The sequence below is a fragment of the Pelodiscus sinensis genome, chromosome 3 (genome assembly GCF_052426305.1).
Source record: "Pelodiscus sinensis isolate ZL-2025 chromosome 3, ASM5242630v1, whole genome shotgun sequence".
Classification (NCBI taxonomy): domain Eukaryota; kingdom Metazoa; phylum Chordata; order Testudines; family Trionychidae; genus Pelodiscus; species Pelodiscus sinensis.
The window spans coordinates 53,421,217-53,438,359 of record NC_143054.1 but is presented as its reverse complement, the minus strand read 5'-3'; the positions used below and the strand labels follow the sequence as shown (position 1 = coordinate 53,438,359).

The following is a 17,143-nucleotide window of genomic DNA, read 5'->3' as shown; positions in this document are numbered from 1 at the left end:
ATCAAATGCTTATTGCAGTAATAGAGATTCCCATGGTCTTGGATTCCTCCAGGACTGAGACATCTTTAAGACTGTGTCAGTAAATATGGCAAGGCCACACTTTGTAGTATCCATGGTGACAGTGAATTCATAGCCATGAATTGTACATCTTAAAGCTTGCTCATCATCTGAGTCTTGAGTGTCTTATACAGCAACAACATCAATCTAATACTCCTTAAGAAATAGTTACATCTTCCACATTAATTTGGTACAGGTTGAACTTCTCTAGTCCAGAACTCTCTGGTCTGGCAACATCTGGCTTCTGACATGATTTTAGTTAGCTGGATGTCCACTTATCATAGATATGGCCAAGTTTCCTGTAGTCCCATAAAGTTTGTTTATATCCACCAGTCCTAGCTCTCAGTGTTTTGTGATGGTTTTTAGCTCTAATTTATCCCTAAATATCCTTTAACAGCCCAGTAAGGACTGAGAGTTTTGTCAATGCTGCTAGACAATACTGACCTACCATGGTCTGGAAAATTCTCTGGTTCAGAACCGGTAAAATCCCAAAGGTGACAGACTAGAGAGGTTCAACCTGTATACAAGTATAGCTGTCTCTATAGGTCCTTGATGCTTTCCCAGACATGGACTCTTAACAACTTTCATATTGCTAATTATACTGAGAGATTGAAAATCAACATCCAGTAGCCTTTTGATGACATTCACTGTATTAATCAATAATGTGCAACATGAGCACCATGTAAAGACTGTCTTCTTGCTCCCATATTGTATTATAATCATCCTGAATTCCTTAAAAATTTGGGGCCAAAGAGACAAGCATAGTTAGCAGTTGGAAAGATCCCCCAAACCTGGTACAAGATGATAGTCATTTCTCTTCTCAGTCTTGGTTTACTGACTCATGTTGACACCCAATATTGCTCCTCTCCATAACTTATAAGGTAACAAGAGAGGGTTTTGACTGCCCTATCTTTGACGTCATCCTGCCAAAGGAAAAGGCTGCTATTAGATCAGGATGAAGCTGCTGAAACCAGGTACTCACCATTACTAGTTACATCCAGGCTGACTTCCAGTGATACCTAAAAACTAGAATAGCATTAATAAATGTATCCCCACCTATGATATGATATAGTATGGAGACATGAGCAATGAAGGGTCATCAAAAACTGTAGCATTCTGTGAGTCCTGCCCATAATGTTGAGCAACTGAAGATACCAAATCTTTCTTGACGGGCAGATGAGCAAAATATACACTCACATTGACCTTTCACCTTAAGAATCCAAACTGGATTAAGTATCTATGATAGTGATTTATTAAGCATCTATGTTAGTGACTTATCTGACAATTTCCCATAAGTGCATTTGTATTAAGATCATTCTTAGGGTATAAAGCCAAGACAGCATCATCACCAGTGACATGTTCTCTGCTGACCTCAAGATAATGCCAGAATACTTGTACTACTGAAAGTATATTATGTAATGGAAAATGTGTTTGAGTCTGTGATGTAGATAAACCGGGTGCCAGCTCTGGTCTGTAAGCGCTAGTAAACAAGTTTGACAAATTCAAGCTGGCAACCAAATCAGTTCATCATTATGTTACTTTGTTCCAAAAAAAAGTATTATTTGTATAAAAGTATTTTGCATCTAGACTTCATGAAATGCTTGTAAATTGCTGCATGCATTGATTTAACTTGTAATGTCTGTACTTCCTGATAGTAGATAAAATATAAATGTTTTATAATTGTAAAAATGTCTGATTTTGAACTTGTTAACTCAGACAGGAAGAGTAGAACCCCCTCTCCATCCAGGAGGCCTATCAAAATAAAGTGGGCCATCACAGCACAAAAGTTTTGTTAATAACTCAACCCACCCATGGAGCGCTATGTACAGGGGGGCCTTGTCCCATGAGTCTGAACACTGGAAGAGGGAAATAAACATAGCTAACACAATAATTTTTCATCTCTTTGTGATATGAACTTTTACAAAAGCTGGAACTAGAAAAAAAAAGCAGGAACAATGTGGGTTAAGCCCTAAAAAGATATTCAATACAGACAGATTGCTATACCTCTGTCTCCTTTTGAATCACGAATTAAAATTAATTTCTGCATACATGCTTTCTTGCTTTAACCTGAAAACAATTTAGGGATGTGAAGGACTAGTCGGCTATCCGATAAGCAAATGCTTATTGGATAGTCGACATGCTAGTTGACTAGTCACTCCCCCATCCCGTGCTGCCTTTATCAGAAAGAGGCGGGGGGGGGGGGGAAGGAGAGGAAGGGGTACTTCAAAGCAGCAACACCATGTAAAACCTATGGCCAGAACCCAGGCTCCATGCAGTACTGCTGTTTGAAATGCTGTGTGCAGTCCGGGCCTAGCTGGTATGTCCCCAAGCTGCACACAGCATTTCCAAGCGGCAGCACTGCATGGAGCCCAGGATCAGCTGGGGACTTCCATGTTGACCCAGGACTCCATGAAGCACTGCTGCTTTGAAATGATGCAGGGGGCCCAGTGTCAAGCTGCACTCGGAGTTTCAAAGTGGCAGCACCGCGTAGAGCTCAGGATCAGCTGGAGTCCCCAACTGATCCTGTGCTCCACGCGGTGCTTTCATCTAGGCTGTTGCTACACTTCAAAGGCAGAATTACCCTATTGAAATGCATCGAAATGCTTTGACTATTCAATTAGTCAATTAGTTAATATTTAACATCCTTAAAACCATTCATTTCTTTTTTCTTAGTTAATAAGCTTGTAGTTAGTTTATTAAAAGACTGGCTAAAGACATTGTCTTTGGTGTCAGATCTAAGGTACAAAATGATCTGGGGTAAGTGACTTGGTGCAACCTCAGTGTTTTGTGATTTTTGGCATAGTGATGCATCATTATATTAAGTCCAGCTTAAGTAGTAATGTAGACTGGCAAGCCCAAGTGGAATGTCTGTGACTCTATGGTAAGACTGTCAGAGAGATCTACAAGTTCACATTTGTTACTGAGATCTAATTAGAGAACATTCCACCAGCATAGGGTGTTGGCCCTGCTTTTAACAGGCTGCCCTGAGATTGACACTCACAGCTGTGAGCTACTTCAGACAGCCTGACAGGGTCTATGTTGGATAGGTTTTCCACACTATAGTTAACAACATATATGATTGTTGCAAGAGCTTCAAGACCTCAAGAGCTGACTCTGTCACACATTAACTGAATAGTTTCTGGTGATATAGTTCATTAAATATTGGCTCTAAATATCTGACCTAGTAATGAAGATATAATCTATTGGAACAAATTACAAAGTGTCCCTAATGAATTTAAACTCAGAGTCACAGATGAAGATACTGCATAGCCTTCCTCCCCTATGGAGTTAAAGGTGGTGCTGCAGGTACTCCCTGCCTTAAGCCAAAACTCATGGCCACCTGCTCAGAACCGAGCAGCTCAGGCCATTATCTAAGCAACAGTCTCTAAACAGTTAACTAAGGATAAACCCGCCCCCTCCCCCCCTCAGAATTTGGCTGTCTGCATCTTTAAACAAAGGTAACCACTTAGTTCAATGCTTGAGGGCAAGGCCTTGACCTGGCCCTGGAGTTCTAATTTAGCACTGAAGAGTTTCTCCCGTGTCCCAGTTTTACCTTATATACCCTTAAGAAGAAGCAGACAAACCACCTTAACTGGGTTGTTAGTCTCTGATTAGTCAGAGTCTCCTCCTCACTCTTCTAGGTCTCTGAGACTATGTTTATCCTGCAATGAAACACCCCTGGCTGACCTGTGTCAGCTGACACTGGCTTGATGGGCTCGAGCTATGGGTCCTTAAAATTGCAGTGTAGATATTTTGGCCTGGGTTACAGCCCAGCCTTTGGGGACCTCCCACTACTGCGATCACCACATGGGCTCCAGCCCAAGACAAAGATCTATACTGTAATTTTATAGCCACAAATCCCAAGCCATTTAACTGAGCCAGCTTGTGTGTTTTATTGCAGTACAGACCTACCCTGGAAGACTGAGTCTGATCAATAGCCCTGTTTGAGAAGGTTCTCCTTGAGCACAGCAGTGTCAGGGCGCTCTTGTTTCCAGGAGGAAACAAACAAGCCCTATAAGATACTGTCACAGTCACACTTCATATTAAGATTTCATTTACACATTTTTTCAAAGGATTAATAAATAATTCATAGATATTTATAACATTATAAATGGTTATCAATAGCCTATTCAGCTGCTGGACTCTATAAATATTAACAAAACATGTAGATGGTATCATGAGCTTTCGTGGGCACGGCCTACTTCTTCAGATGGGCTGTGCCCACAAAAGCTCATGATACCAGCTACATGTTTTGTAAGTCTATAAAGAGCTACCAGACCATTTGTTGTTTTTTAAGTTTATCCTGTACAGACTAACTCGGCTACCCCTGAAGCCTCTATAAATATTGATTAACTATTAAACCACCTGTTAACCATGTTCTAACCTTTATCTACTATATATTTGAAAGTTTGTGCATCTGTATATCTGTCTGTATGTCCATCTGTGCATTTGTTCAAGAACTCCACTACAGAAAGGATGTGGACGCATTGGAGAGGGTCCAGCGGAAGGCAACCAAAATGATTAGGGGACTGGAGCGCATGACCTATAAGGAGAGATTGAGGGATTTGGGTTTGTTTAGTCTGCAGAAGGGAAGAGTAAGGGGGGATTTGATAGCAGCCTTCAACTTCCTGAAGGGAGGTTCTAAAGAGGAGAAATGCTATTAACAGTAGTGATGGATGGCAGAACAAGGAGCCATGGTCTCAAGTTACAGAGAGGGATGTGTAGGTTGGATATCAGGAAAAACTATTTCACTAGAAGGGTGGTGAAGTACTGGAATGGGTTACCTAGGGAGGTGGTGGAATTTCCATCCCTAGAGATTTTTAAGTCTCGGGTTGATATAGCCCTGGCTGGGTTGATTTAGTTGGGATTGGTCCTGCCTTGGGCAGGAGGCTGGACTTGATGACCTTCTGAGGTCTCTTCCAGCTCTATGATTTTATGATTCTATGAACTCTTCCTAAACAATAATAGCTAGGATCACCAAATTTGGCATACAGATTTCTCTTATCATAATTTAAGCAAGGTCAAGACTTGGATGTGCCAGGACAATAGGATGTATGTGGAATGTGACTGTTTCTCATCAAACGGAAAGGGAGGAGTGTGAAAGCAGGGATGGTTGTATTCCTGATGATCACAGCGAGATAGCAAGAACCCCAGACCTGTGGAGCAGCTGCTGGTTGAGCAGCACAACCTCTGCTACCCTGGCCTGGCCCTGGAAGCAGTTGCTGGCTGGCCAGTGTGGCTCCCAGTGCTCCAGGCCAGACCCAGGGAGCAGCCAGCAAGTAGGCGATACAGCCCCCACTACCCTGGACCAGCCCCAGGGAGCACCTGCTGGTTGTTACCACTCCCTGTTCTGAACCCCCACATACCTCCATACCCCTTGCCCTCACTCCTGCATCCCCACCTTTGCCCTGAACATCATGCCCTCTGCTCCAACACCTGCACCCTCCTCACATCCAGCCCCCTGTCCTGAAGTACCTGAGCAACACCAGATAAATATTTTAGTAAAATAGAAATGGAACCTTGACACATCTGTAAATGTGACAAAAATTAATGTTGATACAACAACCAGGATAATGCTTCAGAGTCTACAAAGAATGAAGAGGAATGATAGTATGCTTGGACTTGAGAGAACTGAAGATTGCACTGACAAAAATTCCCATTTCTGTAAAGGAGAGAGAATTCAATATAAAAAGCAAAAACCAGAACTGTAGGACAGGAAGAGACCTTGAGAGGTCATCTAATCTAGTCCCCTGAATTCAAGGCAGTATTAAGTATTATCTAGACTATCTGTGGCAGATGTTTGTCTAACCTGTTCTCTAAAATCTCTAATGATGGAGATTCCACAACCTCCCTTGGTAATTTATTCAATTTCTTATACACACTGACAGTTAGGAACTTCTTTCCTAATGTCCAAAGTAAACTGTTCATGGTGCAATTTAAGACCATTGCTTCTTGTCCTATCTCAGGGGTTAAAGAGAACAATTTTTCTCCCTCGCCCCTGTAACAACCTTTTATATACAAGAAAACGGTTATGTCTTCTCTCAGTCTTCCCTTCTCCAGACTAAACAAGGCCATTTTTTTTCCAATTGTCCCTTACAGGTCATGTTATTCTAATCATTGCTGATATTCTCAGGATTTCTCCAATTTGTCCACATCTTTCCTGAACTGGACATAATGTTATAGCTGAAGCCTAACAGCATGCAGTAATGGAATACAGCAGAATTACCTCTTGGCTGTGTCTACATTGGCATCCCTTTCTGGAAAAGGGATGCTAATGAGACACTTCGGAATTGCAAATCCGCGGGGGATTTAAATATCCCCCGCGGCATTTGCATTTACATGGCTGCCGCTTTTTTCCAGCTCGGGGTTTTGCCGGAGAAAAGCGCCAGTCTAGACGCGATTTTCTGGAAAATAAGCCCTTTTCCGGAGGATCCCTTATTCCTACGTTCAAGTAGGAATAAAGGATCCTCCGGGAAAGGGCTTATTTTCCGGAAAATCGCGTCTAGACTGGCGCTTTTCTCCGGCATATCCCCGAGCCAGAAAAACACGGTAGCCATGTAAATACAAATGACGCAGGGGATATTTAAATCCCCCATGGAATTTGCAATTCCAACTGGTCTCATTAGCATCCCTTTTCCGGAAAGGGGTGCCAATGTAGACACAGCCCTGTCTTGCTTACAACACTCCTGCTAACACATCCCAGAAATTATGTGGTTTTTGTTGGTTTGTTTTTGGTGCAACAATACATTCAGCTGGTGTCGATACATTCAGCTTATGATCCACTATGATGCTCAGGCCTTTTCCATAGTACGTCTTTCTAGGCAGTCACTTCCCATTTTGTTTTGTGCAACTGATTGTGCCTTCCTAAGTGGAGTACTTTGCAACTGTCCTTATTGACAAATTGGGGAATAAAATTGTCCTTATTTGGACAAACTGGAGAAATGGTCTGAAAAACTAGTTTGACAAACTAGTTACTTCTGACCATTTCTCCAATTTGTCCAAATTACTTTGAATTTTAATCCTACCCTCTAAAGCACCTGTAAGCCTTCCCGGCCTGATAATGTCCACAAACTCTGTAAGTGTACTCTCCATGCCATTATCTAAATCCATAGTTCTCAAACTTCATTGCACTGTGACCCTCTTCTGACAATAATTACTACACAGCGCCAAGAGGGGAACCAAAAACTGTGTCTGCCTGAGCCCTGCTATCAGAACCCTGCGTTCTCAGATAGGGAGACCAAAGCTGAAGACCAAGGGTTTCTGCCCTGGGCCAGGGGCATATAACCTTAGCCCTGGTGGTAGGTCTTGGGCTTCAGCCCTAGGCAGTAACGCTTGGTCTTTGGTTTCAGACTTCTTAGGGCTCAGAGCAAACACCAACCTTGGCAACTCCATTAAAATGGGTTTGTAGCAACCCACTTTAAGGTCCTCACCCACAGTTTGAGAACTCTTGATCTAAATTATTGATGAAGGTATTGAAGAGAACTGGACTGAGAACTTGATATGTCCTTCCAACTTGACTGTGAACCACTGATATTTACAGGTCAAAACACTCTCACCCATCAGAACCTGACCAGTGCCAAATCAGAGAATTTGCTGACCACGGAAGGGTCAATATTGTCTGGCAGCATTATCAACACTTCCACTGCTTACTAGGCTCTTAGAAGACATTTAGGAATAAATTAGAGCTAAATAATAGCAGAGAACACTGAGAGACAGGACTGGTGGCTGTAAACAAATTTTATGAAACTGTGGAAAACTTGGCCACACCCATGATAAGTGGACATCCGGCTAATTAAAATCATGCCGGACCACAGATATTGCCAGACTAGAGAGGTTCAATCTGTACTCTCTGTGAATGGTTCTCCAACTAATTATGCGGCCTTCCTATAGTAGCTGCCTCTAGGTTGTATTTCACCAGTTTGTTTATGAGAAAGTCACGTGAGACAGTATCAAAAGCCTTACTAAAGTCAAGAAATACCATATTTACTGCTTCCTCTCATCCACAAGGCTTGTTACTTTGTCAAAGAAAGCTATTAACTTGGTTTGACACAATTTGTTCTTAACAAATCCATTCTGGTACTTATCACCTATAGTTATTATCTTCTGAATGTTTGCAAATTGATTCCCTAATTATATGCTCCATTACCCTTTCAGATACTGAAGTTAAGGTGGACAGTCTAATTTCCCTGACTCTCCTCAGTCCCCTTTTTATATATTGGCACTCTATTTGTCTTTTTTCAATCTTCTGGAATCTCTCCTGTCCTCCATGAGTTCTCGAAGATAATCGCTAATGGCTCATATAACTCCTCCATCAGTTCTTTAAGTATTCTAGGAGGTATGTCAAAGTCGCCAGGGCCTGATGAAATCTAACTCTCCTTCTCCTATTTTAGTTTCTAATCCTATCTCATTTTCATTGGCATTAACTATATTAGATGTCCAATAGCTATGAATTTTTTTTTGCTGAAAACTGGAAAACGGAATTAATTTAGCATTTCTGCCATTGCCACATTTTCTGTTTGTTTCCCGAATAATAGGCCTATCTAAACCCTGATCTTCCTCTTGTATTTAATGTATTTGTAGAATGTTTTCTTATTGCTCTTTATGACTAGCTAAGGTAAGATAATTTTGTGTCTATATACTTCAGTTATTTGTCCTCCTGCCATTGCTTAGAATTATGAATTCTGTCATTTTATGATCACTTTCATACAAACTGCCTTCCAATTTCAAATTCACATCATACATCCAAGTTCCACTGCCTTTCAATCTGAAGACTGTCCACAGTTACTTGTATTCACTGTTGGGCTATCAGTAAGAAAGTCTGTTTCAAAATATGTTCTACCATGGCTCAAAATGGTCATGAAGAGCATGCTGTGACAGACTCAAAAGCCAGCAGGCCCAGTGGTCATGTTGGGCCAAACAGTCTTTTCAAGTCTTAGGGTGGCTCTTCTGAGCAGTCCAGGTGGCCTAGAGGTCACAGCACAGTTTTGTTCCTTCCCTTGACATCTTTCAGGATACCTCAGGCATCAGAGTGCGGGTGGAGGAAGGAAGGGTAGGGAAACCAAGGCCATTACTCTCCACTGGGTCCTGACCCAAGGCACAAGGAGAGAGAAGCAAGAAGTGGCTCAGTCCTTCTGGCTGCTACTCCAGATAAGCCTTCCCCCAGCTGCTTCCTGCCTTCTCTGTTGTCCCTTCAGTTTGGAGCATGGCCCCAGCCTTTTCCCAGCTCACTCTCTGAGTCCAGGTATTTCCCTGGATATGAAAGTTGGGAGAAAGTGGGCAGGGCCAGGTCCGTGGTATCCAAGCAAGTTTACTCATAATCCCAGTTCTCTCTCTGGAGGGAGTTCTGCTTCAGCAGCCACTGACTGACTATCTTCTTACAACAAATCTCTCCTTCATTCTCCCACATAGACTGACTACCAGAGCTCCCATTTAAATAGGTTCTCGATGGCAAGCACATCAGGCAACTTTTGAGTGGCCATGTCTTCTTAGCCCACTACTGTTAGAAGTACTCTTTAGCCTTAATGTGGGGATCTGTAAACATAATCACAAATTCATAAAAGAGGAACAATCCTAACACTGAAAACTGCAGTCTCCCAAGAACAGTGGTGTCTCCTATGTTGGGGTGGCGGTGATACTTGAGCTGTGAATGGAGATTATAAAAAGTATGCACTGCTCCTTTCTCTTCCTATCTGACCTCTGATATAAGTCTATGTAGCAAAATGGTGAATGGTTTTTGTTCATAGAAGCATATAGTTCTTCTTTTAAGCTTGCTAAATTATTTATATCAATAACACACTGCCTGAGTAAATCCATCTTGCTGAATCAAAAGTGCTGAGTAATGCATATTTACTGGTTTTAGAGAGCTAATATCACTCAGACCTCCCCTTTTTGAAAAGGCACTGAAATATTTAATATTTTAGGCTCTCAGTCCATCACATAGCTTAAATCTATTAGCATAAAAATAAGCCTGATCCCTTGCAGCCATTTGAAAGTCAGCTATTGCAAATTAACAGCAACCAACAATTCAGTAATTCCAAAAGGTAGTATAAGGAGCATGCACACATTATCATGAAATAAAAGTCATAGAAAGAGAAGCTATTATTGCCAAATTTTTACTAAAGGAGAGTAGGAGGGGTAAAAAAGCAAATAGTCTAGTAGTAGTCATTGTATCTGTTACACCAGCCTGAAATAATTTACTACAAACATTGACTTGGAGTGTCAGGCAGTTCTTGGGTGCTGTAGGTTTGCTACTGTCAACTAAGGGTATATCTACACTAGCCCCCAAGTTCGAACTAGGGAGGCTAAAGTAGGCATTCAAAGTTGTAATCAAGCACGGGATTTAAATATCCCACGCTTGATTTGCATCTTCCCGGCCGGTCACCATTTTTTAAATTTACAAGTCCAGACTAACTGCCCGTGGCAGGGACCAGGTAGTTCGAATTAAAGCCCCTAAATCGAACTACCTGTTAAACCTCATTCCAGGAGGAATAACAGGTAGTTCGAACTAGGGCTTTATTTCGAACTACTGGGTCTCTGCCACATGTAGACACGGGCAGTTAGTCCGGACTTGTAAATTTAAAAAATGGCGACCGGCCGGGAAGATGCAAATCAAGCACAGGATATTTAAATCCCGGGCTTGATTTGCAACTTCGAATGCCTACATTAGCCTCCCTAGTTCAAACTAGGGGGCTAGTGTAAACATCCCCTCAGGGATTAGCAAACATCATGTGAGATGTAAAATACATAGTCAATAATAGTTTTTGCAAACATTTTCTGCAATTGCTTTTACTAATCCACTCAGGTTATCTGTGACCCAAAGAGCATACCTGTCCAGTAGGCAAGGAACTCCCTGGTATCTAGTAGTGAGTCTCAGCTGACCTGACCAGCTCACTGTTGTCATGAAATATATTTAACAGATGTCATGAAAGGTTTCATGTGAACTGGTAACACATTAGTCATTAATCTTATTGTGTGGTGCTTGTACAGGAGAGATATGACAAATTATAGATATGTGCTGGAAATATGCTCTTAAAGTGATTTTAGCAGCTAGAGCTTAATACACCTTGCCCCAGTCAAAGGAATGTGGTCCTGCCTGCTTGAATGTGCCCCCTATGCACATTGAGCAAAAAGAGAAAAAACAACAGAAGCACATTTACATAAAAGGTAAAGAAAGACATGAGACTAACTTGCGGGGGACATGATCAATTAACTATCACAATGGTGGGAGGAAAAGAAACTTTACAGATATAAAGCAGAGAGAAAAATCCATTTTGTCTCCTTAGCTGAAGGATCCCTACAAAGCCACAGGCTATAGGCTCTGTGTTGTATCCTGACTAAGGGTCAGGCAGCCATACTAGAAGAAAAACTGATGAGAAAAAAGTCTCAGAGCAGTAGTCATGTTAGTCTGTAACTTTAAAACAACGAATAGTCCCATGGCACTACTGTGAGCAAAAGTTTATTATGTTAAGGTTTACTCTTAGAAACATATTTTGTTTCTTAGTAAACATTTCTATCCCAATTCTTTTTACTTTGTACCAGTTAAGTAGAAGTTCTTTGTTAATTAACTTAATCTTGTTTTATCACACAACTATCCCTATGCAGTATATTACAGTGAATAGTGAACTCCTCATCCAAACTAAAAGGTACTGTCTCTTTAAAGAAGCAATATCTTTGATAAGGCTTTGTGAGGGGCTAAGCACTGCAGAAAAGATGGTTTTGGGGAGATTGGAAAGCTTTTGGTGTCACTGCAGGAGGAGCAGTCGGGCTGATGGAAACCAGGGTGAAATCACTGAGCTGTAAGTAAGCTTCTGGTGTCAGGGTTCTAAGATGCCCAGCACAGAACTACTCAAGGTTACAGGGCAGGAGGTAAGAACAAAGAGAAGTCTTGTGGCACCTTATAGACTAACAGATTTATTAGTCTATAAGGTGCCACAGGACTTCTCATTGTTCTTGCAGATTCAGACAAACACGGCTACCCCTCTGATACAGAGCAGGAGATGACACAACACTTTACTTGCCTGGATAAATCCCCCCAAAGCATCACAGTGACTCATTATTCAGATAATTTATGCCCTGTAAAGGTGTGTTGTTAATTTTTAAAAAGCAGTTATTGACAAGTTTATTCTAGCAGTTTCTAATTTAATATTAGTTTACTTTTAATTTCATAGGGTATGTCTACACTAGCCCCCTAGATCGATCTAGGGAGGCTAAGGAGGGCGACCGGAATTGCAAATCAAGTCCGGGATTTTAATATCCTGCTTTTGATTTGCATGTTCCCGGCCAGTTGCCGTTTTAGAAATTGACTAGCCCGAAGTAACTGTGGTATTCCTTGGGGAATGAGGTTTACCACCTAATTCGATGTAGGGGCTTTATTCTGGAATCCCGTTTCACTGCCGCATATAGATGCAGGCAGTTACTTTGGACTAGTCAATTTCTAAAATGGCGACCGGCAAAGAACATGCAAATCAAGTGCGGGATATTTAAATCCCGGGCTTGATTTGCAATTCTGGTCGCCCTCATTAGCCTCCCTAGATCGATCTAGGGGGCTAGTGTAGATGTACCGATATTCTGAGAATTCAGCTCTTATTTTTCTAAAATGAAAAAGGAATACAATGCTTAGGAAAGCTGGAAATTCTGATATTACCGATGTTAGATAAGTAAGTATAAACAGACAGCAGCTTTGGGATTTGGGGAGACAGTAAAGCTACAATAAACAGAGAGAAGACTAAACAAACGATCAGCATTAACCTCGGATACCAAAGATAGAATAGTAACTGCAATTAGGCCTAGTCTGTATGATATGGGAAGGTCGAAGTAAGATATGCAATTCCAGCTACGTAAAGCTCCAACTCTAGCTGGAGTCGACATACCTTACATCACATTTCTGTGCCATCCACACAATGGGAGCCTGATGGGAGCAAATGCTCCTATGGGCTTCCCTTACTCCTTGTGAGGAGCCGGTGTACCAGCACTGATGGGAGTGCCCTTTGAGTTTGATCTAGTGGATCTATACTACACCCGCTAAACCAAATCCCAAAATTCGACTATGTCAGTGTTGATCTTCCATGTAGTACAGACATACCCTCACAGAATGCATGTTAGGGAAGGAACAACTTCTGATAATTTAGGCAAATTTCTTGGAGTTTTCACCTTTGTTATTACTATGGAAACAACAGGAGGTGTTTTATTATGGGACTTAAACAGAGCTTATTCTAATGCAAGATGTTTTTTATAATTCCAACCCCCATCCCAAAAGAAACTAAATTGCATAAATTTACATAGTCATATCATTTTGGGGAAACCTGCACTTCTAAAGACAAAAGTAAAGTGAGAAAAAGAGCCAAGTACAATATTTCCATTTTAGAGTGCCATTACTGACTTCCTAATACACATATTTTTAGTAATTTACATATAGCAAGTGGCTGCTCAGAAAACCTCTGACAGTTAATTTCTTTATAGGTACGTGCACACTGAAATCCTCCGAGACGACACATCTCTGCAGGTAAAGCAGCAAATATCTTCTCAAACACTGTTCAAACTTTGGAACCCCCAAAGATTTAATCAGTGCCATGCACTACGTTGGATAAAAATTGAACAATTGAGACCATTTTGACTAACGTGACAAAAATAGCCTGCTCTCTAGACCTTGCTCAAATGATTGAGGAACACCGAATTTTAGAGAAAACTGACTAAGCATGTTGAGTTTAGAAGATTTTGTGTAAAGATCAACCTTTAAACAGAGGTGTTAATGCAACTTTAACCATAGCAGCACTACTGTACCGTATTGCTATTACAGTAGCAACACTCAGGCTTTGTCTATATTACACAGCTTTTAATGACATGGCTATATCACTACAGATGTTCTGCTAAAAACTAGGCAGGGTAATCACTGTTTGTCAACTCTTTTGCTGACAAAATACTTCCACCTCCAACAAATGGCATTAGATTTGTCAGCATGGGAGTGTGCATGCCGACAAAGGGGTGCTCACGACAACACTTGTTGTCAGCACAGCTTTTGTCTTTTGAAGTTTTGTCATTTTAACACCTCTGAACTATAAATGTTTTGTCGTTTAGTTACCAGCATACACATAGCCTCAGTCACTTCCAAACAGTGCTGGAATTAAATTGACAACGTAAAGGAGGAAGCTCTTTACTCTAAATACAAACCTCAGAGTTATCCAGTCCCCTATTATATTGTTCTATTTTAAAATGTAACTTTCAATAGGAGGTTCCAAAATTCAAACTGTAATTAAACTTAATTTTCAATTGTATTTCATGGTTTACTTCTGATGAACAGAGCTTCTCATTTTAAAATTTCAGGCTGATGAATACAGAGAAATAGGTACAATTTACTTTATTTTAAAAAAATATTATTACAATAAACTGTATGGGAAATTTCTCAGATGACAACTGAAATTGAATTGTCAGATTTCTAGAGAAATTACTCAGGGCTTGTCTAAACTGGCATATTTTGTCACCAAAAACTGCCTTTTGGTGACAAAACAGTGAGAGAGTTTACACTAGAATCAACTTTTCTCAGGAAAAACACCAAGTTTTGGTAACAGAAACTTCTAACCTTGGGAGCAACTTTTGTCTTTTCTCCTCCCTTTATTGTGGAAAAAGAACTAGTGTGGACTCTGCTGTTTGTTTTATTGAGAGAACTGGCTTCTGCCAGTATCCCACAATGCCTGCCCTGAAGACTGTGCTCAGTGTTGTGATCTCTGCTGCCCTGTAGGCATGCGCCCATCCCCTTTCAAAGCTCTGGGAAGTAACTGACAGCTGAGTGAGCTGCTCCACTTGGGGAACAAAGAACAAATCATTGGAATGCTTCTGATCTGCCCTGCGCTAGGAACACAGCAGCAGGCAGGCTGCTGCTGCTGCTGCTGCAGTGGGAGGACTGGAAAGACTGCTATGTTACTTTGACATTCCTTAGTACAGTGAGCTCACAGAACTACGAAGGAATCCCAAGTGCAGGGATCAGCTCGGCCTTCCCACAACACTGCACTGTGGGATGCTTACCCACATTGCTCTGCTCTGTCAACAGGGTGCTAGCAATGTGGCCATGAAATATCAACAATGGGAAGCAGAAAAATTAGTTTGACTGGTTTTCACTTTTGGTAACTTTTGCATGTCAATCATATTTTTGTTGCTAAACCTTCCCAGTGTAGACATACCTACACTTCTCAGTCTAATATTAATAGTATAAAATGTTTATTCCATTTCACATTCATGTTACTATGGAAAAAGTCACTGAGATTTATTTATATTATAGCACTTCCTTAGTATATTCTTAATTCTTACTGTCCTATTAAAATGCATAAATAATCTTTTAAATTAGTAATTGAAATTAACCTCATTTGAACCTGACGATCAATTCCATTCATAATATTGTGCCACCTCAAAACTGAATTAGACCAATTTAACCAATACAATTATTCTACATAACCATACTCAACAGACGCCACCACTACTTCGGAGAGTCGAACATATTTAAATATGATATTTTTAACTGCTGATATTCATTTTAAAGATGCCAGAATGAGAGTACATTTATATGTTGAGAGTAGAAAGCCTCCCAGGTTTTATCAAATATTCCCAGTTAATAATTTAAAAATAATTGCTGAAATGTGGTAACTAACTTATTTCACTGATACGTTGTTTTAATATCTTCTATGCAATTATGTGTACAAACATACCTTTTCTCCAGGAAGCCCGGAAGCACCATCTTCTCCTTTAACTCCCTCTTCACCCTAAAAAATAAATTGCATATTTAAAGATTTTGAACATTTTTAAAAGTGGCTTGCCACCAAGGCAACATGTTATTAATAGATTATTATTTCCATGTATATAGTTGTGTTTTCTTTCACAATTTAAAAAGATATCATAAAATGGTGTTCTCATTGTGAGAACATTTGATTAGTGAAAATATGAGCTATGTAAACTTTGGTGAAAAAACCTGCTGGCATAACATTAAAATGCCTCAGTTAATGAAAAAGAGAAAAGAAAAGCCATTTAAAATTAAAGCCACAACCCAGTATGCACTTATAGCAAAGGTGGGGAACCTTTTTTGGGTTGGGGGCTGCTAACCTATGGAAAAATCAGTTGGGGGCCACACACACAAGTGAGAAGGGGGAAAAAAGCCACTCCCTCACTCCCTCACTGACGTGGCCACTGACTTGAGAAGGAGAAAGGCACTCCCCATATTCCCATTGCACACTACAGCCTGAAGAGAGCCATATTAGTAGATTTTGGGTGCTCCAGCCCTGCAGTGGGGCCACAGGAGGCTGGAGTGCCACTGTGGGCTTCCCAAGGCTAGGGGACCATAAGCCTCAGGGGCCAGATTCAGTCAAACCAGGGACCGCATCCAGCCCCTGTGCCTGAGGTTCCGCATCTCTGACTTATACACATGCTTAATTTGACCAACCTAATCAGTCTCATTGATATTAGTGGGACTACTCACTATCGTATTAAAGGTATGCCTCTTGGTGGTCACTTCTGGTGGCTTGCATGATAACAAAAAAGGTGGGATTTGTGTTCTTCTACATTGCAGATGTGTGAAGGCAAGATTTGTCTTTCTATGGCAAGATTATATATATACACACAAATATGAGTATCTAGTACTCCACTCACTAGGATACATCGGAGAAAAAAGTGTGTTTCAATCAATTTTGTCATATTATAGGATGTTTCAAAAATATAGGGGCCAAAATCCTACTGTCTTAAAACAAAATCCCCATTCACTGCAGAAGTTAGTTCAGTATCTACATATAGTTACATGCAGCTAATATTTCTACAGCTAACAGCTCATATGTGCAGTTAGTATTTCTTTATTTTTAAGATGCTAATGATCAGGGACAAAAGTTCTCACTAAACTGGAATATCCACACCTCATGCTAACAAGTCATTTTAGGGTAAATCTATTCCTAATACGTAAAAACAAGTATAAAATCGGGGGGGGGGGGGCGAAGGGGTTGCTAAAAGCTGTATAGGACAAATCTGCAGCTGCTGTAAATTGGCATAACCTCACTGACTTCAGTGATGCTATTGCAATGTACAGTAAAACTCCATTGGTCCGGCATCTGATGGT

At 40.8% G+C, this 17,143-nt stretch overlaps 1 protein-coding gene across 7 annotated transcripts in view; it reads right to left on the bottom strand.

Annotated features, from left to right (window-relative positions):
* COL19A1 (collagen type XIX alpha 1 chain) overlaps positions 1-17,143 on the bottom strand; it is a 368,607-nt gene that overhangs the window by 254,571 nt on the left and 96,893 nt on the right. For all 7 annotated transcript variants that reach the window (XM_089777104.1, XM_089777106.1, XM_089777105.1 and 4 more), the window contains exon 10: positions 15,753-15,806. In XM_089777104.1, the coding sequence (XP_089633230.1) occupies positions 15,753-15,806 (54 nt within the window). The remainder of the gene's footprint in view (positions 1-15,752; positions 15,807-17,143) is intronic.